We start from the raw sequence: 27,021 nt of genomic DNA on the forward strand, positions 1-27,021 counted from the left end.
CATACACAAAGGACATTTACTGATCCAAAAACAGGATTTCTTAAAATTAGAGTTTGGTTCTGCTACCATTTTGCAACAAAAGCAGAAAAATGTAATGAGTATGCAGAGAAGGAATAGTGAGCCTCCACCTGCCAGAGCACATTATACATGGTAAACACGTGCAGATCTAAATATTGCGACCATACGAAGCAAACAATGATCAGCGCATCTGATGGGTGTTGGAAAAACAATACATATACCTTATGCTCCAACATATCCCTTAGAAAACAATACCAGGAAACCACGTAGACCAAGAGCAGGAAAAGACCACCTTCCTGTATGTCTGCTGGCAGCTGATAAAGCCAGCTTCCTGGTTCCTCCACTGTCTGTTGGGAAGATTTCTTTTCATAAGGACAATAAGCAGACTATGCAGACAAGTGCCGAGTAAGGCCGCATTCACACAGGGCGGTATTGAGGAGTTTAAGGTTTCTTTATACAGTTGCTCTCTAGGATCCTCTCAAATTGCACCAAAAAGGCTAAGCATCTCCGGAGCAGTAAGAAAAAGCTGTCATATAATGCAACGGAGGCAAAATGTGGACTAGGAAACACGCGTCATATGGATTGTTATAGCCTGAAATCTGCCTACCGGAACTGAACACACCCTTCAGCACAACCAATACGTATAGCTTTTCAGTGAGGAGGAACAGCGCCCCAGAGCTACTTACTAGCAGCTAAGATTCGCTCGTTTACTTCTGCTAACACCAGGGCTATGCTACCTGCCAACATAAATGCCATATATCAGGCAGTGTACAGTCTTGGACTTACACATCATTGTCAGTCAATATGCCTGCTGTGTAGTTATGGTGCCGCTATACAACTGCATTATCGCTTGTTTACTTTGGTTTTCTAAGCACATACAAACTCCTTTACATACTATAAAATGGGAATCAAGAACACACTTCTAGTAAAAGAGCCTTCTGCAGACCATCAGCTCACTCTGGCGTCTGGTTAAGGAATTTCTCATTTCACTGAGCTACGGCCTTGCATGGGTTAATACAGGAACATTTACCTGACGTGCTGCCCCAATCTCAAGATTTTTGTTGCAAGACGACTTTTGGATGCATTTATCGCATACCTATAAGGCTGCCTTCACACATCCGGTTTTTGCAGTGCGGCTCAATCTGACTCAAAAACCTATGCAACGGATGCGGCGAAAAAAAACGGATCCGTTGCATAAGTTTTTCCATGCGGCCCGTCTGTTTGACGGATGTGGCTTGATACTGAGCATGCACAGTGCAAAAAAACACGCATTCGGCGTCCATAAGCTTGCATTTTAAAATCGCACCGCATCGGATCCGGCGCAATGCGATTTTTTCGCCACACAAAAAACCGTGCCAGGCAACATTCCATGCGGCCACCGCATGGGCTAAATATGCCGCATCCAGCAATAAACTGACAATGCAAGCCCATGCGGCACATAAGGCGCTAATGCAAGTCTATGCGGGAAAAACGCAACCGGCGGCAAAAAAAAATGGTTGCGTTTTTTCTGCAGAGCGCCGAATTGTGCCGCTCAGCAAATAATGGATGTGTGAAAGCAGCCTAAAAAGGCTTTTGGCTACAGTCAGTTTGAAGGCAGCACCGATGGGCACAGCAGGTTGAGCTGCCGGCCGATAATCAGCAAAATGAGCGGTTGGAAGGAGGTTCCTTCACAAATCAAAATCTGGTAACAGTGCAGTAATCCACAAAACTAATTCAGTAGCTAGTCGTGTTTATTCATGTACAAAAATTAAATTGTCTGCAGCACATCTTGCCAACAATCTGCAGACTGAGGACCAAGCCATCACAAGAATGAAAATTCAGCTTACAGTTTGCATCTGTGCGATCAGCACACATCTGCCCCGGAATACAAGTGTAATCCTTATTCACCAGCAATATTTGTGTTCCTGACTTCATCTGCAGAAGACTGGATACAAGGCACTCCTGGATGGCGGGACCTCCCAGCTAGTGAGCGCTAAGGGCACTCCTGGATGGCGGGACCTCCCAGCTAGTAAGCGCTAAGGGCACTCCTGGATGGCGGGACCTCCCAGCTAGTGAGCGCTAAGGGCACTCCTGGATGGCGGGACCTCCCAGCTAGTGAGCGCTGAGGGCACTCCTGGATGGCGGGACCTCCCCAGCTAGTGAGCGCTAAGGGCACTCCTGGATGGCGGGACCTCCCCAGCTAGTGAGCGCTAAGGGCAGTCCTGGATGGCGGGACCTCCCAGCTAGTGAGCGCTAAGGGTAGGTGCACACAGAGGTTATTCCAGGTGCTCAAAAACACCATGTTTGCAAGAAACGCTCTCTTCACAGGAGCTCATGGCTTACTGAATTGTTTTTGAGAATTTTTTCCAAATGTTTTTACAGACTTCTTTTATTGAAGCCATTTTTTTCTGCCTTTAATTTGGACAGTACCTAGTTTGGTGCGGTTTCTACCAGGAGACATCTCTAAGGAGTGACAGGCACTTTCTTATTTCCCACTAGGTGTTATTGAGAACCTAAAGTGGAAGAAAATGCTCAAAAGACAGAACATTATAAAGAGCAAAATTATTTTACAATAGAAATTAAAGTATAAGGACTCCTGTGAAACTGCTGACCATCTTCTAGATGCCACGCACCCGCACAGGTTAGGACTCCGAACACACCCAGTTTTCAGACTCCTTTTGCAGCGGCTTTGACGTCAGTGTTTCCATATTCCATATGTGATATAGTGGTGGCTTCCAAGCAGTCTGAAGCATGAATTTTGTCACTTCTTTTAACCCCTTTCGAAGCCTGGCGCAGTTATAGTAAAAAAAGATGGAACACATGAACCACAAGTGATTTTAACATTGTTGTAGATATGTTCGTTCAGTTGTTTTTACAGGCGGATTCTGCCTGAAAGACACTGTGTGCACATACCCTTGCAGGGCTATGGCAGAACTAGAAAATCCTCCGTAAGCAGTGGGAAGTTACTCCTTATAGAAGAAAGCAGTGCTGGGAAGCTCATCGCGTGAGCTCAATGGAGACATTAGCATAAGACAGCCAGCTATTTCATGAGCTCTCTCCTGAGCAAACGGGGGCACAAAGGGACAAAGATTTTCTTCTTCTTTCTACATGCCTATCAGTTTAGGATAAAATGCCAATTCTCTAGTGACTGGATCGCTTTAACATGTTTTCTGGTGGGTATTATTCAGGCCGACTCACGGACTGAAATGAGCTCATCTAAATTACAAATGCCAGTCATTAAATACTTACCAATATCCCTAATCCACAATGCACGGCTTACTCCAGAGGAGTGCGGGCCCTAAATGAAATATGCCCGTACTAGTTATCCAGGCTGCCTCCACAGTAACCAATCCAGCACAGTACAGGTTAAATGCAGCGTCATCAGGGTTTAACTGCTTAATGTATGGCTGTGGCTAGCAGTGATGCCCTATAACAGAATGGTTTTCTAGCCAAGGCCTAATATATCATCTGAACTACATGAAGCCAGAAATCCTTCAGAATTCAGCTCACAATGCTGGAACCTCAGAATAAGAAGTCCGGTAACAAAAGAAGGACAAAATCCCCGCACTTGTACGGATACACAAGGATTGCCAACCAGTGGCCACTCCTACGTGCAGGACAGCACTGGAGCTCAATGCATGTTGTTCTCTGTCATCAGCCATTCAGGATGCATGGACACCGCTCTATTTCCACTTTACCAAATACAACAAAATATGCCCTGTTCTAAGACCAAACAGAACCAGCTGCAATTATTTATATGCCCCATTCACTTTCTGCAGGAAGAAAGCAAATATCACAGATCTTATAATGTAAAGCATTGTCTATATTTAAAAGGATTACATGCCAAACATCTGATCAAGTGAGCAGGGCCTAATATTAGCCCATCTGATGAGGACATTTACGTGGGCTTTAGCCTGGGCCTACATAAGGCCTCACTCAGACGTCTCGTATTTCACACCCATGTTCTGCCACTCACATCAGGGTTTTCCCTGCAGACTGTGCGTCCACAATATAAGTACTGTCTGTGATTACCACTGTAGAGTTTGGTGCACGTGAAAAATCAGACGTATGATTAAGGCCTAGAGCAGTCCGGTCACAGTCAGTCACTTTCTGTAGGGTTCCTCACCAGCTGCTCTTTCCAAGATCAAAGTAGTACCACAATGTTTTTACTGCGTTTTAGAAAAATTATGACAAACACACACCTTTGTAGGAATGCAGTCTTATGGTCTGTTTAGATGGCTCCCAATCATGAGCTAGCCTCCAAGTCATTATGCTCCAATGGATAGTAACTGTTGCATTGCAGGTAGAGTCTGGGGCCACAAATTTGTTTTCCAACGTAAGAAACACTGAAGCTGCGGTGTGATGCACAATAATGTTATTGCCTACACCTAGCCTGTTTTACAGTCTTATAGGAAAAGTATAAATTTTATTATATATAATATAATATATATATATATATATATATATATATATATATATATATATATATATACACACACATATACATATACACACACACACACACACACACACACACACACACACACACGGTACAGAAAGCAGACGCTTTTAAATTTTCACTTTCGTTGCAGCCATTTGATAACTTTAAGTTAATTTTTTCTCATTAATGTACACTACATCCCATCCCCCATCTTGACAGAAAAAAAAAAAAACAAAATGCAGAAGTTTTTGCCCATTAAAGAAAAACTGAAATATCACATGGTTATAAGTATTCAGACCCTTTGCTCAGACACTCATATTTAAGTCACATGCTGTCCATTTCCGTGTGATCCTCCTTGATATGGTTCTACTCCTTCATTGGAGTCCAGCTGTGTTTAATTAAACTGATAGGACTTCATTTGGAAAGGCACACACCTGTCTATATAAGACCTCACCGTGCATGTCAGACCAAATGAGAATCATGAGGTCAAAGGAACTGCACAAGGAGCTCAGAGACAGAATTATGGCAAGGCACAGATCTGGCCAAGGTTATAAAAGAATTTCTGCAGTACTCAAGGTTCCTAAGAGCACAGTGGCCTCCATAATCCTTAAATGGAAGAAGTTTGGGACCACGAGAACTCTTTCTTTACCTGGCTGTCCAGCCAAACTCAGCAATCGTGGGAGAAGAGCCTTGGTGAGAGAGGTAAAGAAGACCCCAAGATCACTGTGGCTGAGCTCCAGAGATGCAGTAGGGACATGGGAGAAAGTTCCACAAAGTCAACTACCACTGCAGCCCTCTACCAGTTGGACCTTTATGGCAGAGTGGCCTCATAGAAGCCTCCTCTCAGTGGAAGACATATGCAAGCCCGGATAGAGTTTCCAAAAAAAATTAAAAAAAACCCCACACATGAAGGACTAGATTATGATAAATAAGATTTTTTTTGGCCCGATGAGACAAAAATAGAAATTGCTGGTGATAATTCTAAACGGTATGTGTGGAGAAGACCAGGTACTGCTCATCACCTGCCAAATACAATCCCAACAGTGAAACATGGTGGTGGCAGCATTATGTTATAGGGGTGTTTTTCAGCTGCAGGTAAAGGACGACTGGTTGCAATTGAAGGAAAAATGAATACAGGGAAGTACAGAGATATTCTGGAAGAAAATCTCTTCCAGAGTGCTCTGGACCTCAAACTTAGCCGAAGGTTCACCTTCCAACAAGACAATGACCCTAAGCGCACAGCTAAAATAACAAAGGAGTGGCTTCAGAACAACTCTGTGACCATTCTTTACTAACCCAGCCAGAGCCCTGACCTAAACCCTATTGAGCATCTCTAAAAAGACCTGAAAATGGCTGTCCACCAACGCTCACCATCCAACCTGACAGAACTGGAGAGGATCTGCAAGGAAGAATGGCAGAGGGTCCCCAAATGCAGGTGTGAAAAACTTGTTGCATCATTTCCAAGAAGCCTATGGCTGTACTAGCTCAAAAGGGGACTTCTACTCAATACTGAGCAAACGGTCTGAATACTTATGACTATGTGATATTTCAGTTTTTTGTGTATAATAAATTTGCAAAAATTTCTACTTGTTTTTTTTTTCTGTCAAGATGGGGTGCAGAGTGTACATTGAGAAAAAAATGAACTATTTTGAATTTACCAAATAACTGCAATGAAACAGAGTGAAGAATTTAAAGGGGTCAGAAAACTTTCCGTACCGTGTGTGTATGTATGTATATACACTATATATATTATATATATTAAACAAGTAAGAACCAGCAAAACATAGGCAGCAACACAATTGTCAAATGAACAAGAACTTCTATGTATCCTGATTTGGAAAAAGCTAAAGGTGACTCCATAATTTCCAAATACTTCATTTACTGGAGGCTATAGAGATAGAGATATATTTACACACACAGAGTTCTAAAATACAAGACGTCCATTAGTAGAAAAAAAAAATCCTAACACTTGAGACAAATTAGCCGAGCAGTTGAAGTCTTCGGAGCCGCGCAGACCTTCCTGGACTGCATTGTCCTGCTAGACATGTCACAGTTTTCACGATCTTCATAAAATGTCATTGCCTTTACTTTTGGTACTTTTGGTGCACTGCAAGCTTCAAATCCTCTCAGAATAAAGAAAAAAAAAGGCGAAGACTGGGTAAAGCTAATTCTCCAGAGTGAGCAGTTTAGAGCGGCTGCTCCGGCCCTGAATAATTCACCAGGCAGAGAACAAGGCTGTGTTGTTGTTTTTTGTTTGTTTTATCATTTGGATTCCAAGATGAAATGAACGTTTAATGCCTTTGAACACTCAGCGGCAATTCAGGACTTCATGGATCTGGGATTCTTTAAGGGCTACTTCTTCTATGGGGTTTTTCGCACAATTTAGAAGCAGTAACATGGATTGCTTTTAATGATAAACACAGATCAGTAACATTTATATCTAATATTATATAAACTGTATATACATAATGCTTTAGCCCTAGAAGTGTAATACAAGTGTTATTAGCTATAAGTCACGCCTGTGGCGCTCTTTACCACTGCAGGGAAATAGAATTACCAGCATAATGTGTCTTTGTATGAAGCTACAATCAGCGTCTTTCTTTTTTCGAAACAAAAATGCCATTGATGTGAAGCAGTAGAGAACGTACCGGCGCCCCTTAGTGGTTTACAACCCAAAGCATTAAATAAAGCTCAGTTCCAGGCAGGGCTTTTTCCTGCCTCCGGTGTTATTGTTGCACATTCCTGGAAGTTTTAAGTGCCCTCCTCCTTTTACACATAGATTCCTCCAGTCTGCACAAACGCACAAAAACAGGAAGAACCACCAAGCCCTTTAAACAGACTGAGCCTGAAGCATCAGGTTACACCACAGCTGATGTGCGCAGGCACTATGTACAGGATGGATGCCGCATGGAAGACAACTATATACTACTGGAAGACGTCCCATTCTACAAACCGAAACATGAAGATTATCACAAGCTGAAATATAGCAAAGGACTTATGTTACATTGGCCCAGTCCTAACAATTCCACCAAGGCACATAATAGAGGAACGCAGAGGTAACATATTAGCAGGTTAAAGTACGTATACTGTTCTTTCCAGGACTCTTCTCTACAGGCACCTCCAGGCATGTAACCAGGCCACATTCTAGAATTTCCAGGCCAGTCACAAGCTGTCCGCTCCTGGCCCCCACACTGATAAACATGTCCACCAGAATGTCAGCACATCATATGGGGACCCTAACAGTCCAATATGCCCTGTTTACTCACATCACCCTGTTTATTCAATACTCTGCAAGACCAACCTGCACATCACTGGGAAGCGGCTGTAAATCCAGAGGAAGGAATTCCACCCCAGGCCATGTCTACTTCCCTATAAAAAGCCTTTATGTAACATGGAGGTAACTGCTCATTTAGTTTACAGCATTTAGAATTTACAGAGAAACAAACAGTCGGCTCTTTTATTCCTGAGTCCATGAGGCAGTGGAATGAAAGGTCTGCTGCAATGTTTGCCATACAAATATTTACACATTGGCATTTGCTTGACCAACAGCTGCAAAAACTACAAAGCGACCACCCCCTGCTCAGAAGATAAGGGCCACAGAAACCCACCAGTACAGAAAGACTAAACAAAGAAACCATCAGGACAGGTTGTGTATAGGAATACTGGCCTGCTCTACTTCCTAACATAGCTCTACTAGGTGACCCCTGAATGTCGCCATTGCACCCTCTTATCTACTGGGAACAGGACAGCTCTGCTTGTCTGCTTATCTCCATGTAACCCTTGAAGGGATGACTGTTTATGGATCACTTCTAAACAGGAAAAGGAGTAAAAAGGAAACTGGAAATGCACAGTGCTCCCACTACACAAATGTGATCAATGGGAGGCTGCACGCACCTCCTCACATCCATACATTCACAATTGGCAGGAAGCTCTACGCACTCCCATGGACAAGTGCAGCTCTCCTCTATCACCTCAGACCATCTGAGAGTAGAACATAGCAGCTGTTGTGTCCAGCTGCCAGGTCAGTCCTGATCCAAACCTCCACATGCACCAGGCTCATTTCTATACGTTCATGCAAGGACCAGGACTTGTCCTCCACTCCCACCATACTATCAATATGGAGTACACTGAGATTAAAGTCCCTCACGTCCTGGTGCCAACTAAGGGCAAACAGATATACACCAGACAAATCAAAGGACAGCTATAGTTAGCCCTCCACCCCATCTCCTAGCAATGCAATGTGCCTAGACTGAGAGCTCGGCTCAGCTATGGCATCTAGAGCTCAGATGTGGGCACTATCCTGCAGCACTGGGTTATTTGTAAATAATACTGGATTAAGAGATTCCTGGTACTGTGATATCACCCTGGAGATAGATATAGCCCTGACATGTGATACCAGGGCAGCCCTAGCCTATGAGCTATATACAGGCCTCAGCAGAGCTCCCTCCATGCTTCTACACTATAGACGCTACATAGAGGCCACAGCAGAGCTCCCTCCACACTATATACAGGCCACAGCAGAGCTCCCTCCACACTATATACAGGCCACAGCAGAGCTCCCTCCACACTATATACAGGCCACAGCAGAGCTCCCTCCACACTATATACAGGCCACAGCAGAGCTCCCTCCACACTATATACAGGCCACAGCAGAGCTCCCTCCACACTATATACAGGTCACAGCAGAGCTCCCTCCACACTATATACAGGCCACAGCAGAGCTCCCTCCACACTATATACAGGCCACAGCAGAGCTCCCTCCACACTATATACAGGCCACAGCAGAGCTCCCTCCACACTATATACAGGCCACAGCAGAGCTCCCTCCACACTATATACAGGCCACAGCAGAGCTCCCTCCACACTATATACAGGCCACAGCAGAGCTCCCTCCACACTATATACAGGCCACAGCAGAGCTCCCTCCACACTATATACAGGCCACAGCAGAGCTCCCTCCACACTATATACAGCCCACAGCAGAGCTCCCTCCACACTATATACAGGCCACAGCAGAGCTCCCTCCACACTATATACAGGCCACAGCAGAGCTCCCTCCACACTATATACAGGCCACAGCAGAGCTCCCTCCACACTATATACAGGCCACAGCAGAGCTCCCTCCACACTATATACAGGCCACAGCAGAGCTCCCTCCACACTATATACAGGCCACAGCAGAGCTCCCTCCACACTATATACAGGCCACAGGAGAGCTCCCTCCACACTATATACAGGCCACAGCAGAGCTCCCTCCACACTATATACAGGCCACAGCAGAGCTCCCTCCACACTATATACAGGCCACAGCAGAGCTCCCTCCACACTATATACAGGCCACAGCAGAGCTCCCTCCACTCCTCCACACTATATACAGGCCACAGCAGAGCTCCCTCCACTCCTCCACACTATATACAGGCCACAGCAGAGCTCCCTCCACACTATATACAGGCCACAGCAGAGCTCCCTCCACACTATATACAGGCCACAGTAGAGCTCCCTCCACACTATATACAGGCCACAGCAGAGCTCCCTCCACACTATATACAGGCCACAGCAGAGCTCCCTCCACACTATATACAGGCCACAGCAGAGCTCCCTCCACTCCTCCACACTATATACAGGCCACAGCAGAGCTCCCTCCACTCCTCCACACTATATACAGGCCACAGCAGAGCTCCCTCCACACTATATACAGGCCACAGCAGAGCTCCCTCCACACTATATACAGGCCACAGGAGAGCTCCCTCCACACTATATACAGGCCACAGCAGAGCTCCCTCCACACTATATACAGGCCACAGCAGAGCTCCCTCCACACTATATACAGGCCACAGCAGAGCTCCCTCCACACTATATACAGGCCACAGCAGAGCTCCCTCCACTCCTCCACACTATATACAGGCCACAGCAGAGCTCCCTCCACACTATATACAGGCCACAGCAGAGCTCCCTCCACACTATATACAGGCCACAGCAGAGCTCCCTCCACACTATATACAGGCCACAGTAGAGCTCCCTCCACACTATATACAGGCCACAGCAGAGCTCCCTCCACACTATATACAGGCCACAGCAGAGCTCCCTCCACACTATATACAGGCCACAGCAGAGCTCCCTCCACTCCTCCACACTATATACAGGCCACAGCAGAGCTCCCTCCACTCCTCCACACTATATACAGGCCACAGCAGAGCTCCCTCCACACTATATACAGGCCACAGCAGAGCTCCCTCCACTCCTCCACACTATATACAGGCCACAGCAGAGCTCCCTCCACTCCTCCACACTATATACAGGCCACAGCAGAGCTCCCTCCACTCCTCCACACTATATACAGGCCACAGCAGAGCTCCCTCCACTCCTCCACACTATATACAGGCCACAGCAGAGCTCCCTCCACACTATATACAGGCCACAGTAGAGCTCCCTCCACACTATATACAGGCCACAGCAGAGCTCCCTCCACACTATATACAGGCCACAGCAGAGCTCCCTCCACACTATATACAGGCCACAGCAGAGCTCCCTCCACACTATATACAGGCCACAGTAGAGCTCCCTCCACACTATATACAGGCCACAGGAGAGCTCCCTCCACACTATATACAGGCCACAGCAGAGCTCCCTCCACTCCTCCACACTATATACAGGCCACAGCAGAGCTCCCTCCACTCCTCCACACTATATACAGGCCACAGCAGAGCTCCCTCCACTCCTCTACACTATATACAAGCCACAGCAGAGCTCCCTCCACACTATATACAGGCCACAGCAGAGCTCCCTCTACTCCTCCACACTATATAAAGGCCACAGCAGAGCTCCCTCCATGCTTCTACACTATAGACGCTACATAGAGGCCACAGCAGAGCTCCCTCCACACTATATACAGGCCACAGCAGAGCTCCCTCCACTCCTCTACACTATATACAGGCCACAGCAGAGCTCCCTTCACTCCTCCACACTATATACAGGCCACAGCAGAGCTCCCTCCACTCCTCTACACTATATACAGGCCACAGCAGAGCTCCCTCCATGATTCTACACTATAGACGCTACATAGAGGCCACAGCAGAGCTCCCTCCACTCCTCCACACTATATACAGCCCACAGCAGAGCTCCCTCCACACTATATACAGGCCACAGCAGAGCTCCCTCCACTCCTCCACACTATATACAGGCCACAGCAGAGCTCCCTCCACTCCTCCACACTATATACAGGCCACAGCAGAGCTCCCTCCACTCCTCCACACTATATACAGGCCACAGCAGAGCTCCCTCCACTCCTCCACACTATATACAGGCCACAGCAGAGCTCCCTGCACTCCTCCACACTATATACAGGCCACAGCAGAGCTCCCTGCACTCCTCCACACTATATACAGGCCACAGCAGAGCTCCCTCCACTCCTCTACACTATATACAGGCCACAGCAGAGCTCCCTCCACTCTACATACAGGCCACAGCAGAGCTCCCTCCACTCCTCTACACTATATACAGGCAACAGCAGAGCTCCCTCCACTCCTCCACACTATATACAGGCCACAGCAGAGCTCCCTCCACTCCTCTACACTATATAGGCCACAGCAGAGCTCCCTCCACTCCTCTACACTATATACAGGCCACAGCAGAGCTCCCTCCACTCCTCTACACTATATACAGGCCACAGCAGAGCTCCCTCCACTCCTCTACACTATATAGGCCACAGCAGAGCTCCCTCCACACTATATAGGCCACAGCAGAGCTCCCTCCACTTCTCTACACTATAGACACTATATACAGGCAACAGCAGAGCTCCCTCCACTCCTCTACTATATACGCTTTATGAAGGCCACAACAGAGCTCCATCCACTCCTCTACCCCATAGACACTATATACAGACCACAGCAGAGCTCCCTCCACTGCTGCACAATATAGACAGGCTTCAGCACCAAGTTCCCTTCACTCTTCTATACTTTAGGATGAGACCACAGGGGGATTAGTCAGAGTCCTCGCATGACACTCTGCTCACGCTCGCATCACAGCGGGAGCCGAGTGTCATGTGACTGTGGTCCGATCTTGCAATCAGACCACAGCTGGGGAGGGCCGGCGCTTCGGAGTGGAGGGAGGGATTTATCTCCCTATCTCTTCCGTTGCAGGCTGATGCGAGAATCGCACTGCACTTGCGTTACACAGGTGTAATGCGAGTTCAATGCCATGGTTCTCTCGCTCCCATAGACTTGAATGGCTGCGAGTTAAACAGGATCGCATTCCACCCGCAGCATGCTGTGATTGTTTTCTCGGTCTGATTAAGGCTGAGAAAATAATCACTCATGGGAGCGGCCCCATAGAGTAATATTGGTCCGAGTGGAATGCGATAAAAAAAAAAATCCGTATTACTCGCCGTGTGTGCTGACCCTTAGTCACTATATACAGGCTGCTATACAGAGCTCCCTCCACCATATACAGGCGGCTATACAGAGCTCCCTCCACCATTTACAGGCTGCTATACAGAGCTCCCTCCACCATTTACAGGCTGCTATAAAGAGCTCCCTCCACCATTTACAGGCTGCTATACAGAGCTCCCTCCACCATTTACAGGCTGCTATACAGAGCTCCCTCCACCATTTACAGGCTGCTATACAGAGCTCCCGCCACCATTTACAGGCTGCTATACAGAGCTCCCTCCACCATTTACAGGCTGCTATACAGAGCTCCCTCCACCATTTACAGGCTGCTATACAGAGCTCCCTCCACCATTTACAGGCTGCTATACAGAGCTCCCTCCACCATTTACAGGCTGCTATACAGAGCTCCCTCCACCATTTACAGGCTGCTATACAGAGCTCCCTCCACCATTTACAGGCTGCTATACAGAGCTCCCTCCACCATTTACAGGCTGCTATACAGAGCTCCCTCCACCATTTACAGGCTGCTATACAGAGCTCCTTCATTGCTCCATCTATATACAGGCCACTGTAAAGAGCTCCCTCACCTTTCCAACTACATACAACACAGTGTGCAGAGTACTCTCACCACAGTGCAGTTCCCTCACTCATCATCATGTATATACATGATACTGTACAGAATACATACACCTCCATCTACATACAGCCCACTATTGTATAGAACAGTATTCCACATTCAAATACAGGGCACTGCTTTACAGATCCCCCTCCCCACATATCTATATACAGGTCACTACAGTAGGTAGCCACACACATCTATACCCACTTTTGTAGATCCCCATAACCACAAATAGGCCAATACTGGAGGTAGCCGCCTCCTCTCCCCCTAATCTAGGCCACTAATGTACATGGCCCCCACACATCTATTGTAAACAGCCTCCCCCTTACAGCTATATACAGGCCACTAGTGTAGGTAGCCTCCCACACATCAAAATACAGGCCACTATTAGGGCATGTGCGCACGTTGCTTTTTACCTGCTTTTTTGCTGCTTTTTCTTCTGCGCTGTTTAATGCCAAAATGGATGTGTTCTTCTATTCAAGCAAAGTCTATGGGAATTTGGGTTTCTTGTTCACACTATGTTGTTCAAAATGCTGCCTTTTTGTGGCAGAACTTTGGTCAAAAACTCAGCTTTTCAAAGAAGCAACATGTCAATTGTTTTTGCCATTTGGGTTTTGCACTGCAAAGCTGAGTTTTTGACCAAAGTTCTGCCACAAAAAGGCAGCATTTTGAACAACATAGTGTGAACAAGAAACCCAAATTCCCATAGACTTTGCTTGAATAGAAGAACACATCCATTTTGGCATTAAACAGCGCAGAAGAAAAAGCAGCAAAAAAGCAGGTAAAAAGCAGGTAAAAAGCAACGTGCGCACATACCCTTATAGGTAGCACACACACACACACACTACTATATACAGGCCACTACTGTAGGACGCCTCCCCCACTTACATCTATATACAGGCCACTATTGTAGGTACCCCCCACACACACACACACATCTATATACAGGCCACTGTTGTAGGTAGATTCCTTCTCCCCCCAACTATATACAGGCCACTATTGTAGGTAGCTCCCCCAAACATCTAAATACAGACCACTATTGTAGGTAGACACACATTTATACACAGGCCACTGTTGTACGAAGCCCCCGACACGTATATACAGTCCATTATTGTAGGTAGATCCCCCACACATGTATACACAGGCCACTGTTGTACGAAGCCTCCCCGACATGTATATACAGGCCGCTATTGTAGCTTGCTCACCACACAGCTATACACAGGTCACTATTGTAGGTAGCCCCCCACACATACATGTATATACAAGCCACTATTGTAGGTAGCCCCCCAACACCTAAATACAGACCACTATTGTATGTAGCCCCCCATACACCTATATACAGACCACTATTGTATGTAGCCCCCCCACACTCCTATATACAGACCACTATTGTAGTTATCCACTATTATGGATTCCTAGATGTTGCTGGACCTTCCTTCCGTTCTCCAGGCTACTTTTGTAGGTAGCTCCCCACACATATATACACAATGTTGTCGGTAGCCCCCCCACACACACATGTATATACAAGCCACTATTGTAGGTAGCTCCCCCAAACATCTAAATACAGACCACTATTGTAGGTAGACACACATTTATACACAGGCCACTGTTGTACGAAGCCCCCGACACGTATATACAGTCCATTATTGTAGGTAGATCCCCCACACATGTATACACAGGCCACTGTTGTACGAAGCCTCCCCGACATGTATATACAGGCCGCTATTGTAGCTTGCTCACCACACAGCTATACACAGGTCACTATTGTAGGTAGCCCCCCACACATACATGTATATACAAGCCACTATTGTAGGTAGCCCCCCAACACCTAAATACAGACCACTATTGTATGTAGCCCCCCATACACCTATATACAGACCACTATTGTATGTAGCCCCCCCACACTCCTATATACAGACCACTATTGTAGTTATCCACTATTATGGATTCCTAGATGTTGCTGGACCTTCCTTCCGTTCTCCAGGCTACTTTTGTAGGTAGCTCCCCACACATATATACACAATGTTGTCGGTAGCCCCCCCACACACACATGTATATACAAGCCACTATTGTAGGTAGCTCCCCCAAACATCTAAATACAGACCACTATTGTAGGTAGACACACATTTATACACAGGCCACTGTTGTACGAAGCCCCCGACACGTATATACAGTCCATTATTGTAGGTAGATCCCCCACACATGTATACACAGGCCACTGTTGTACGAAGCCCCCGACACATGTATATACAGTCCATTATTGTAGGTAGACCCCCCACACAGGCCACTGTTGTACGAAGCCCCCGACACATGTATATACAGTCCACTATTGTAGGTAGACCCCCCACACATATATACACAGGCCACTGTTGTAGGAAGCCCCCCGACACATCTATATACAGACTACTATTGTAGTTAGTCTCCAACACACATCTATATACAGGCCACTATTGTAGGTAGACCCCCCCCACACACACATCAATATACAAGGCCACTATAGTAGGTAGCCCCACAAACACACACACATCTATATACAGGTTACTGTTGTAGGTAGACTCCCCCTCCCCCAACTATATACACGCCACTATTGTAGGTAGCTCCCCCAAACATCTAAATACAGGCCACTATTGTAGGTAGACCCCCTCACATGTATACACAGGCCACTGTTGTAGGAAGCCTCCCCGACATGTATATACAGGCCGCTATTGTAGCTTGCTCACCACACAGCTATACACAGGTCACTATTGTAGGTAGCCCCCCACACATACATGTATATACAAGCCACTATTGTAGGTAGCCCCCCAACACCTAAATACAGACCACTATTGTATGTAGCCCCCCATACACCTATATACAGACCACTATTGTATGTAGCCCCCCCACACTCCTATATACAGACCACTATTGTAGTTATCCACTATTATGGATTCCTAGATGTTGCTGGACCTTCCTTCCGTTCTCCAGGCTACTTTTGTAGGTAGCTCCCCACACATATATACACAATGTTGTCGGTAGCCCCCCCACACACACATGTATATACAGGCCACTATTGTAGGTAGCCCCCACAGCTACATACAGGCCACTATTGTAGGTAGCCCCCACAGCTACATACAGGCCACTATTGTAGGTAGCCCCCACAGCTACATACAGGCCACTATTGTAGGTAGCCCCCACAGCTACATACAGGCCACTATTGTAGGTAGCCCCCACAGCTACATACAGGCCACTATTGTAGGTAGCCCCCACAGCTGCATACAGGCCACTATTGTAGGTAGCCCCCACAGCTGCATACAGGCCACTATTGTAGGTAGCCCCCACAGCTGCATACAGGCCACTATTGTAGGTAGCCCCCACAGCTACATACAGGCCACTATTGTAGGTAGCCCCCACAGCTACATACAGGCCACTATTGTAGGTAGCCCCCACAGCTACATGCAGGCCACTATTGTAGGTAGCCCCCACAGCTACATGCAGGCCACTATTGTAGGTGGCCCCCACAGCTACATGCAGGCCACTATTGTAGGTGGCCCCCACAGCTACATGCAGGCCACTATTGTAGGTGGCCCCCACAGCTACATGCAGGCCACTATTGTAGGTGGCCCCCACAGCTACATGCAGGCCACTATTGTAGGTGGCCCCCACAGCTACATGCAGGCCACTATTGTAGGTGGCCCCCACAGCTACATGCAGGCCACTATTGTAGGTAGCCCCCACAGCTACATGCAGGCCACTATTGTAGGTAGCCCCCACAGCTACATGCAGGCCACTATTGTAGGTAGCCCCCACAGCTACATGCAGGCCACTATTGTAGGTAGCCCCCACAGCTACATGCAGGCCACTATTGTAGGTAGCCCCCACAGCTACATGCAGGCCACTATTGTAGGTAGCCCCCACAGCTACATGCAGGCCACTATTGTAGGTAGCCCCCACAGCTACATGCAGGCCACTATTGTAGGTAGCCCCCACAGCTACATGCAGGCCACTATTGTAGGTAGCCCCCACAGCTACATGCAGGCCACTATTGTAGGTAGCCCCCACAGCTACATGCAGGCCACTATTGTAGGTAGCCCCCACAGCTACATGCAGGCCACTATTGTAGGTAGCCCCCACAGCTACATGCAGGCCACTATTGTAGGTAGCCCCCACAACTACATGCAGGCCACTATTGTAGGTAGCCCCCACAACTACATACAGGCCCCTTCTACTATTGTAGGTAGCCCCCACAGCTACATACAGGCCCCTTCCACTATTGTAGGTAGCCCCCACAGCTACATACAGGCCCCTTCTACTATTGTAGGTAGCCCCCACAGCTACATACAGGCCCCTTCCACTATTGTAGGTAGCCCCCACAGCTACATACAGGCCCCTTCCACTATTGTAGGTAGCCCCCACACATACATGTATATACAGGCCACTATTGTAGGTAGCCCCCACAGCTACATACAGGCCCCTTCCACTATTGTAGGTAGCCCCCACACATTTCTATATCCAGCCACTTCTGTAGATCCCCCTCCCTCCATTGCATCACAAGTTTGGTGAGCACCAGATACAGCCACATTCCAGCAGGTCACATGGGCAGCACATTGGCAGGGGAGCTGCCCGGGGTGGGGAGGGCTCTCCAATGGAAACCAGAACTGTGCCAGGCTTCCCAGCCATCCAGTGCCAGGCGGTCCGGAGAAGACTCGGCCCCCTGTGGCGGGGGAGCTGCGGCTACAACTTGGGAGAGAAGTTGGTCTAGTACCAGGCTCCATGCAGAGCCGTGTGCCCATGTGTGCCAGCCCTGTACCTTCATCCAGGAGCCGCTCCAGGTGGTTAAATATCCCGCAGAAGTTGGGCAGGCTGCTCATCAGTTTCTTGTCGTTCATGAGCTGCATCAAATAGTCTGGGGTCGGCTTAGGCTTTTCCTTTGTTTCCATTTCCCCCACCATTATCCAATGTCTCCGGAGAGCAGGGCACTAGGAACAAGAAGTGGTCGCTGGTGAGGAGAGGACGAGCGAGGCTGCCGAAACTTCACCGGAGCCCCGACCCACAGCCGCACGATCCTTCTTCCGCCCCCGGGTGTCCACACACATGAACAGCGATCACATGAACGAGGGGGACGGCAGCTCTCCCCTCCGGGTGATCGCGGTGGTACGGTCTCCCCCGGCAGCCTGTGTCCAGGGACAGAAGGGTCTGCCCTCAGCTGTGGCGCTGCTGTCTGCTCTCCGCCGGCCGCTCAGCTCCCGCCTCTCCTGTCAGCACAATGCCGAGGCTGTCCTGTGTGTACACGTCCCTATCGCCGGCTCTCGGGCTGCGCTGTGTCTGCCGCTGCTGCTCTATAGGAGTTTGCTTCAGTTACAGAGAGAGGAAGAGGCGGCGGGGCGGAGAGTGCAGGGGATAGGCGGACAGCAGAGGGAGGGGCCGGGGATAGAGGAACAGCGGAGGATAGGAGGACAGCACAGGGAGGAGCCGAAGCTAGGAGGACAGCACAGGGAGGGGCCGGGGATAGGAGGACAGCACAGGGAGGGGCCGGGGATAGGAGGACAGCAGGGAGAAGGGCCGGGGAGGAGCCACACTCGGAGGCGGGGCCGGGAGGAGCCACACTCGGAGGAGGGGGCCTACTTGGCGCCTGGAAGAGGGGCGCATCATGTGCCCAGAAGGGCTGGCTCTTGCCTCATACGCCCCGCTATGTTACCCGTTTCGGAGCTACGTGATCGTTAGTCTCAGGCTGTGCCATTTCTCATTCCCATATGTAGTGCTGCAGACATGGGCATCGCGCAGTTGTCCCTGTCCTCAGCCTCCTGTCCGTGCCAGTGTGTGTGTGTGTGTGAATATTACATACATGCAGCTGCCTTCGTAAAATCATATGCCTAACATTCTTCATAATGTCTAAACATAACTACGTTATCTCTCAAAGGACCCTGCCCATTGGAGATGTGACTGCCCAGGGCTCCTATAATTGGCCAGGGGTCCTACTATGGCTGCCCATGGGTCCCTGCCCATAGATCCTACCATAACTGTCCAGGGGTCCTACTATGGCTGCCCATGGGTCCCTGCCCATAGATCCTACCATAACTGTCCAGGGGTCCTACTATAGCTGCCCAGGAATTCTACTATGGCTGGTCAGGGGTCCTTCTGTGACTGGCCATGTGTCCTCCACTGAATGCCCAGGGGTTCTACTATGGCTGGCCATGTGTTCTCCTATGACTACCCGTGGGTCCTTCTGTGACGGACCAGGGGTCATACTATGACTGATCAGGGGTCCTTCTATGACTGCTCAAGGGTCCTACTATGGCTGCCCGACATCGCTAGCAATTGCTAGCGATGTTGCGTGTGATAGCACCCGCCCCCGTCGCTCGTGCGATATTTGGTGATCGCTGCTATAGCGAACATTATCACTACGGCAGCGTCACACGAACATACCTTGAAAGCAACGTCGCTATGACCACCGAACAATCCCTCCCTCAAGGGGGAGGTGCATTCGGCGTCATAGCGATGTCACTGCGCGTCACTAAGCGGCCAGCCAATAGAAGCGGAGGGGCGGAGATGAACAGGACGTAACATGCCGCCCACCTTCCGCATTGCCAATAGACGCAGGTAAGGAGATGTTCGTCGCTCCCGCGGTGTCACACATAGCGATGTGTGCTGCCACAGGAACGAAAAACAACATCGTACCGGTGGCAGCAGCGATATTAAGGAAATGAACGACGTGTCAACGATCACCGTTTTGGAATGATTTTGCGCTCACTGATCGTCGCTCATTGGTGTCACACGCTGCGATGCCGCTACCGGCGCCGGATGTGCGTCACTAACGACGATAAAACACAACTTTTTTTTTTATCTATTTTGAAAAAATTTCTTTTGTAGTATCAGTTTTTGTTAACTTGGGAGGCTTTGGAAAACGGCTCTATTAACTGAAGCTAAGTACACATGTCCAGTTAGATCCATTAGAACAGCAATCTGTTGGAAAAAAAATGTTGTGCTTTGAAAATTGTTTCGGGGCCAGGCCGAGGGACCAATCCGTGGGGGGGCAGAGCTGAGGTGAGTGGCCAATCCGTGCGGGGGGGGGGCCCATGGCGAGCCCAGCGGCCAATCAGCTTTGTGTCACCGTAAGGACACAATTTTGGAGCAAGACAGACAGACAGAATAAGGCAATTATATATGTAGATATAGCGCTAATAATTCCACAGCGCTTTACATACATTGACAACACTGTCCCCATTGGGGCTCACAATCTAGAGTCCCTATCTGTATGTCTTTGGAGTGTGGGAGGAAACCGGAGAACCCGGAGGAAACCCACGCAAACACGGGGAGAACGTACAAACTCCTTGCAGATAGTGTCCTTGGTGGGATTTGAACCCAGGACCCCAGCGCTGCAAGGCTGCAGTGCTAAGCACTGAGCCACCGTGCCGCCCATGAAATGGCACTATAATAATAAATAATAATAATAATGTGAACTTAGCTTAACTGCTCTTTAAGCATAGTTTTTTTCTTTCATTTGTAATGGATCTGTGTTTTGTTTACTGGATCAGTATCAAATGAAAGATAAATAGCAATCTGTTAAAAACAGCCAAAAAAAGTTATTTGCACATCTTTTTTGCCAACGGAATAGTTCTAGATCTGTTTAAAAGGATGATTACTGGACATGTAAACTCAGCCTCACATTCTTTACTGTGTTTTCAGAAGCTTGATGGCTCTTATGCTGGGTTCACACATAGCGACTCAGCAGCGATCACAACGGGCGACCTGACCTTATCAGGATCGCTGCTGCGTCATTACATGGTCGCTGGTGAGCTGTTAAACAGGCAGATCTCACCAGCGACCAGTGACCAGCCCCCAGCCAGCAGCGACGGGTGGAAGCGGAGCTGCGCTTGGTAACTAAGGTAAATATCGGGTAACCAAGGGCTTGGTTACCCGATATTTACATTGGTTACCAGCGCACACCGCTTAGCGCCGGCTCCCTGCATGCCAGAGTACACATCGGGTTAATAAGCAAACCCTTGCTTATTTACCCGATGTTTACTCTGGCGTGCAGGGAGCTGGCAGCGTGAGAGCGGCGGTGCTAGTATCTAATGTAAATATCGGGTAACCAATGAAAGGGCTTCCCTTGGTTACCCAATGTTTACCTTGGTTACAGCTTACCGCAGGCTGCCAGAAGCTGGCTCCCTGCTCGCTTCAGTTCGTCGCTCTCTCGCTGTCACACACAGCGATGTGTGCTTCACAGCGGGAGAGCAACAAGCAAAAAATGAAGCAGGACATTCAGCAACGAGCGGCGACCTCACAGCAGGGGCCTGCTCGTTGCTGGATGTCACACACAGCGACAGCGACGGGGCGTCGCTGCTACGTCCCAGACAATGGTGACTTAGCAGCGACGTCGTTGTCGCCGTCGCTGTGTGTGACACCACCTTTACAGACTCATTAGGAGAATGCAGTTAAAGGTGTTGTTCACTTTATCTCCACTTTACCGCAGATGTTAGGGACTTGATCTTTAGGTAGAAATATTACAGGTTTAGCACTAGTCTCCTACTTTGAAGTGCAGCTTTCCTACACAGTACACAGTACAGTCTGCTCAACTGTCCCAAGTGTTTCCCACCCGGGGAGACCTCAGGTGAGTCTGGTATCAGAAGGTCACAGAGCCTTGCTTCTGGCAGATACTTGAATAACATCTTTTTGCAAGTAATGCTGTAAGGGTTAAGTACCCTTTCCTGCCTGGCTGCTGGCTGTAGTTTTCAATCTCAGATGAGGCTTTTTGAGCTCAGTCATTAGGAGAATTCACTATTTAAGATCATGTGCCTGATCAGCTGATGCCTGTGATAGAAACTGTTTCCTCATTTCTATGTGGTCCACTTCGGAAGAAGCCTGCTCTGGAAAAAATGTGTTGTGGTGTTTGCTGCACTGAAGCTGCCAAGTGTTTTTCCCTTTGCATGTCTATTTCCCCTGTCTTGTGTTTCTGTGTTGTAGAGGCAAGACTATTGATCTTGTCATCCTGCTCACTAGCCAGGGTGAATTTAAGTCAAACGAGGGCTTAGGAACGTGGTTAGCGATGGGATGAAAGAATCCATATAGGGACATCAGGGAATGCAGGCCGCATGTGAGCGCAGGTAGTGACCGCAATCCCTAGCATCAGGGACCTCCATTGTATCGTGATCCATGTGTGTAGTGATACCTATTGGAGGGTTTTGATATCTAGTTTTACCCTGTTAGTCACGTCTGTGATATCAGCTTTTCTGTCCACACAATGGCAGTTGATTTTAGGAGCATGTGACCAGACCTATCGATCAACCTCCTCCTGTGCGGTCTGGAAGGCTGAAATAACAAGCAGGCAGAGAACCTGTAATACTCAGTGCTACAAAATCATGTTCCCAACATATTTGTAAAAAATAAAGATAATATGGAGAACCCATTTAAGGCAGATATTAAAATACAAACTACAGACACACATACTGCATAGTTACACTAATATTGGGAATATATAAATCACCTGTCTGTAGTATAAGTGATACCTTACAGATGGGTAGGTGGCCGACCACTGTGATCTCCACCAATTCTGTAGAAGAGGGCAGTTTTATCCCAACCAATTTACCTTCTCCAATTTAATTTAGATAAAACTGTCCCCAGTGTGTGAATCAGTTGAGGCAGATCGCACTGGTCAGACCCCTACCAATCTGTGAGTTATCACCGATCCTGTGGATATAAGTGATAACGTATATTTAATGGGGTATTCCCATCTCCAAGATTCTATCTCAATAGGTAGTAGATGTAATAATAGGTTAAAGGGCACAGGAATTCATAATTCTGTGCTGCTTAGTTACAATAAAGTCCGGGACATCAGGATCATGGAAAGTGGTTTATTGTCAACACATTTCAAAGTCAATCTAAAGGGGGCTTTACACGCTACGATATCGTTAATGTTTGGTCGTCGGGGTCAAGTTGTTAGTGACGCACATCCGGCGTCATTAACGATATCTCAGTGTGTGACACTGACCAGCGACCTTAAGCGACTTCAAAAATGGTGAAAATCGTTCACCATGGAGAGGTCGTCCCAAACTCAAAAATCGGTAAGGGTTGTTTATCCAGGTGGTTCATCGCTCATGCGGCAGCACACATCGCTATGTGTGACACCGCAGGAGCGAGGAAAGTCTCCTTACCTGCCGCCGGCCATAATGCGGAAGGAAGGAAGTGGGCGGGATGTTACGTCCTGCTCATCTCCACCCCTCCGCTTTGATTGGCCGGCCGCTTAGTGACGTTGCGGTGACGTCGCTGTGATGCCGAACGTCCCTCCCCCTTGAAGGAGGGATTGTTCGGCAGTCACAGCGCCGCCGCCGACCAGGTAAGTATGTGTGACGCTGCCGTAGCGATAATGTTCGCTACGGCAGCGATCACAAACAATCGCATGCACGACAGGGGCGGGTACTTACACGCTCGCTATCGCTACAAATTGCTAGCGATATCGCTACCGTGTAAAGCCCCCTTTACTCCTTTCTAAGGACAACCACGTCATGGGATTTTCCTGAGGAAGAGATCAGATTGACTTTGAAACGCATTGACAATAAACCACTAGATCACAGTGCATGTAGGCTGCAATGGATTTTGGCAGCACAAGTCTTGTTTACACAGGACGATGCACTGCTAAGAACGATGATTTTTTTGCATGGCACAAAAGATCATTTTAATCCAATGAACAAGGGTTTTCCTCGTTCACAGGCAAGACAATTGTGAAACAAGCATTTTTAAGAAAGCTCTTTCACAACTATCCTTTAGTGTAAAAGCACGCTAATTTTCCCATCATGTGTCAAGCATCCCCAGTGTCAGTATCATAGAGCTTTGGAAGATAGGAGGTAATGACATAACATTTATATCATCAAGCACCAAATTTCCTTTTTATATGTAAAAAAAAATGTAAACTTAGGACTTCTGAGCAAACGTTTGGTACAGATTGCTCAGTGCACATCGTTTACTTTGGTCTGCCTGTGTAAACAGGCTATTATACGACCACCAATTGGTAAAGGTTTACCATTCGTCAGTTCTTTAGTACCACCGGTTGGTCCATGTAAATAAACTTTTAGTCTAGCAATGTACCTCCACTGTTTGTTTTTTGTGGGATACTAAACAATATACAGTATTTGTCTATTCCAGCCCATGATAAAGTGGCAATTTGAGTTTGATTCCACAATAAGGGTGCATTCAGACGATCATATAAATCGGGCTGACATCAGACTGCAATGCTTGCACTGGCTGTGGCTCTCCTGATCCGAGCGTGATATCTGAATAGAAATATATGAAGCTGTAATGCTCCGGTCAGGAGAGCCGCGTCCAGTCCTAGCATTGTGGTCCAATTTAGGTCAGATTTATACACCCTAAGGCCCCCTTCACACGTCCGTGAAAAAACACACACGTGTGTTACGTTCGTTTTTCGGGTCCGTTTTCCGTTTTTGTGTCCTTTTTTTGTGTCCGTGTGCCATCTGTGTGAATGCCGTATGCTAGCCGTGTGTGCGTGTTGGTTGTCCGTTTATGCGTGAGAGAAATAACTGACATGTGTATGTGTTGTCCGTGTGAATTTATGCGTGTTTGTGATGCACAATGTCGTAGATACATACCCGCTGACAGCAGACAGTGTCGCGCGTAGAGAATGAACTGGGGTGAACTTCACCCGACTTCATTGTCATACCGCGGCTCTGTCTGTGTCGCGTCCTGATTAGCGGTCACCCGTGAAGGACTCACCGGTGACCGATAATCACCGGAGTGACTGAATGGAGTACCCCTCTCGCATACTCACCGTTCCCCGATCTCCGGCGCGGCACTGCACGGCTGTTCTCTAAACTCCGGCGGCTTTTCCTCTTTTGAAAAAGCCAGCCGCTCATTAATCAATCTCATATTCCCTGCTTTCCCCGCCCACCGGCAAATATGATTGGTTGCAGTGAGACACACCCACACGCTGAGTGACAGCTGTCTAACTGCAACCACTATGTCACTATGGAGCAGAGAAATAAATAAATAATTAAAAAACCAGCGTGCGGTCCCCCCCCTATTTTCATACCAGCCAGATAAAGCCATACGGCTGCAGGCTGGTATTCTCAGGATGCGGAGCCCCACGTTATGGGGAGCCCCCTAGCCTAACAATTACAGCCAGCAGACGCCCAGAATTGTTGCATACATTAGATGCGACAGTTCTGGGACTCTACCCGGCTCTTCCCGATTTGCCCTGGTGCGTTGGCAATCGGGGCAATAAGGAGTTAATGGCAGCCCATAGCTACTCACCTCATTTGCTGCGTGGAGCTGACAGGAGCGGCGGTGTATACTGCTGCTCCTGTCACCTTCATGCAGCAGAGCTGGATGCGACGCTGGAGGTCCGTGGATTACGCCGGACATGGAGGGCTTTTTTGGGATTAATAAATTGGTGAGGAGGGAATTTGTTGGTGTTTTTTATTTCTAATAAATGATTTTTCGGGTGTGTCTGTTTTTTAACTGTAACTTACAGATTAATCATGGAAGGTATCTCGGGGAGACGCCTGGCATGATTAATCTAGGATTTAGTGGCAGCTATGGGCTGCCATTAACTCCTTATTACCCCGATTGCCAACGCACCAGGGCAAATCGGGAAGAGCCGGGTAGAGTCCCAGAACTGTCGCATCTAATGTATGCCGCAATTCTGGGCAGCTGCTGGCTGATATTGTTAGGCTGGGGGGCTCCCCATAACGTGGGGCTCCCCATCCTGAGAATACCAGCCTGCAGCCGTATGGCTTTATCTGGCTGGTATTAAAATAGGGGGGGGACTGCACGCCGTTTTTTTTTAATTTATTTATTTCTCTGCTCCATAGTGACACGCCCACCGGCGGCTGCGATTGGTTGCAGTTAGACAGTTGTCACTCAGCGTGTGGGCATGTCTCACTGCAACCAATCATATTTGCCTGTGGGCGGGGAAAGCAGGGAATACGAGATTGATTAATGAGCGGCCGGCTTTTTCAAAAGAGGAAAAACCGCCGGAGCTTTTATAACAGCAGTGCAGCGCCGCGCCGGAGATCGGGGAACGGTAAGTATGAGAGGGGGGGAACTGACCGACAGACAGCGAGAGGGACAGATAAGACAGAGAGACCGACCGACAGACATAGAGAGACACCGACCGACCGACGGACTGAGGGAGAGAACGAAACAGAAAAAGAAAAAAGACCGACATCACATGAAAAAAGCACAAAACTTACAGGGAGCAAACAGAGATGCATCCGTGTCACTCGGACCTGCGCACAACCCATTGACTTTCATTGGGTCCGTGCTGCTTGTTGCGTGCTGAAAACGGACATGCTTCCGTGCAAAATGGAGACACAAACGTAGCACGCACATGGACACACGGACATTATGAAATTACGCACGTGTGTCCTCAAGCATTGCATAACATTGGTGCACGTTTGGCCGTGTCTACGGTATATACAGAAACGGACCAAACACGCACGTGTATCATGGACGTGTGAAGGGGGCCTTACACGGAGTCTTCACAGACATTATCAAATTTTCATCTCTGCATACCGGTAATTTATATTTCTATGGAATAGTGTTGGAGAGGTTTTGCATTGCATTTGTTGTAGTATTGACTCCTTTTAACA

General features: G+C 48.1%; 1 protein-coding gene across 6 annotated transcripts in view; it reads right to left on the reverse strand.

Moving 5' to 3' along the window:
* The window catches only part of QKI (QKI, KH domain containing RNA binding), a 292,754-nt gene extending 273,968 nt beyond the window's left edge, over positions 1 to 18,786 (reverse strand). For 2 of the 6 annotated variants that reach the window (XM_075339776.1, XM_075339775.1), the window contains exon 1: positions 18,231 to 18,786. In XM_075339776.1, coding sequence (XP_075195891.1) covers positions 18,231 to 18,372 — 142 coding nt within the window. In that variant the 5' untranslated portion in view covers positions 18,373 to 18,786. The remainder of the gene's footprint in view (positions 1 to 18,230) is intronic. The other 4 variants (XM_075339777.1, XM_075339778.1, XM_075339781.1 and 1 more) reach the window with 2 other exon arrangements.
* Between the last annotated feature and the right edge of the window lie 8,235 nt (positions 18,787 to 27,021).

Source organism: Anomaloglossus baeobatrachus, chromosome 3 (genome assembly GCF_048569485.1).
Source record: "Anomaloglossus baeobatrachus isolate aAnoBae1 chromosome 3, aAnoBae1.hap1, whole genome shotgun sequence".
Classification (NCBI taxonomy): domain Eukaryota; kingdom Metazoa; phylum Chordata; class Amphibia; order Anura; family Aromobatidae; genus Anomaloglossus; species Anomaloglossus baeobatrachus.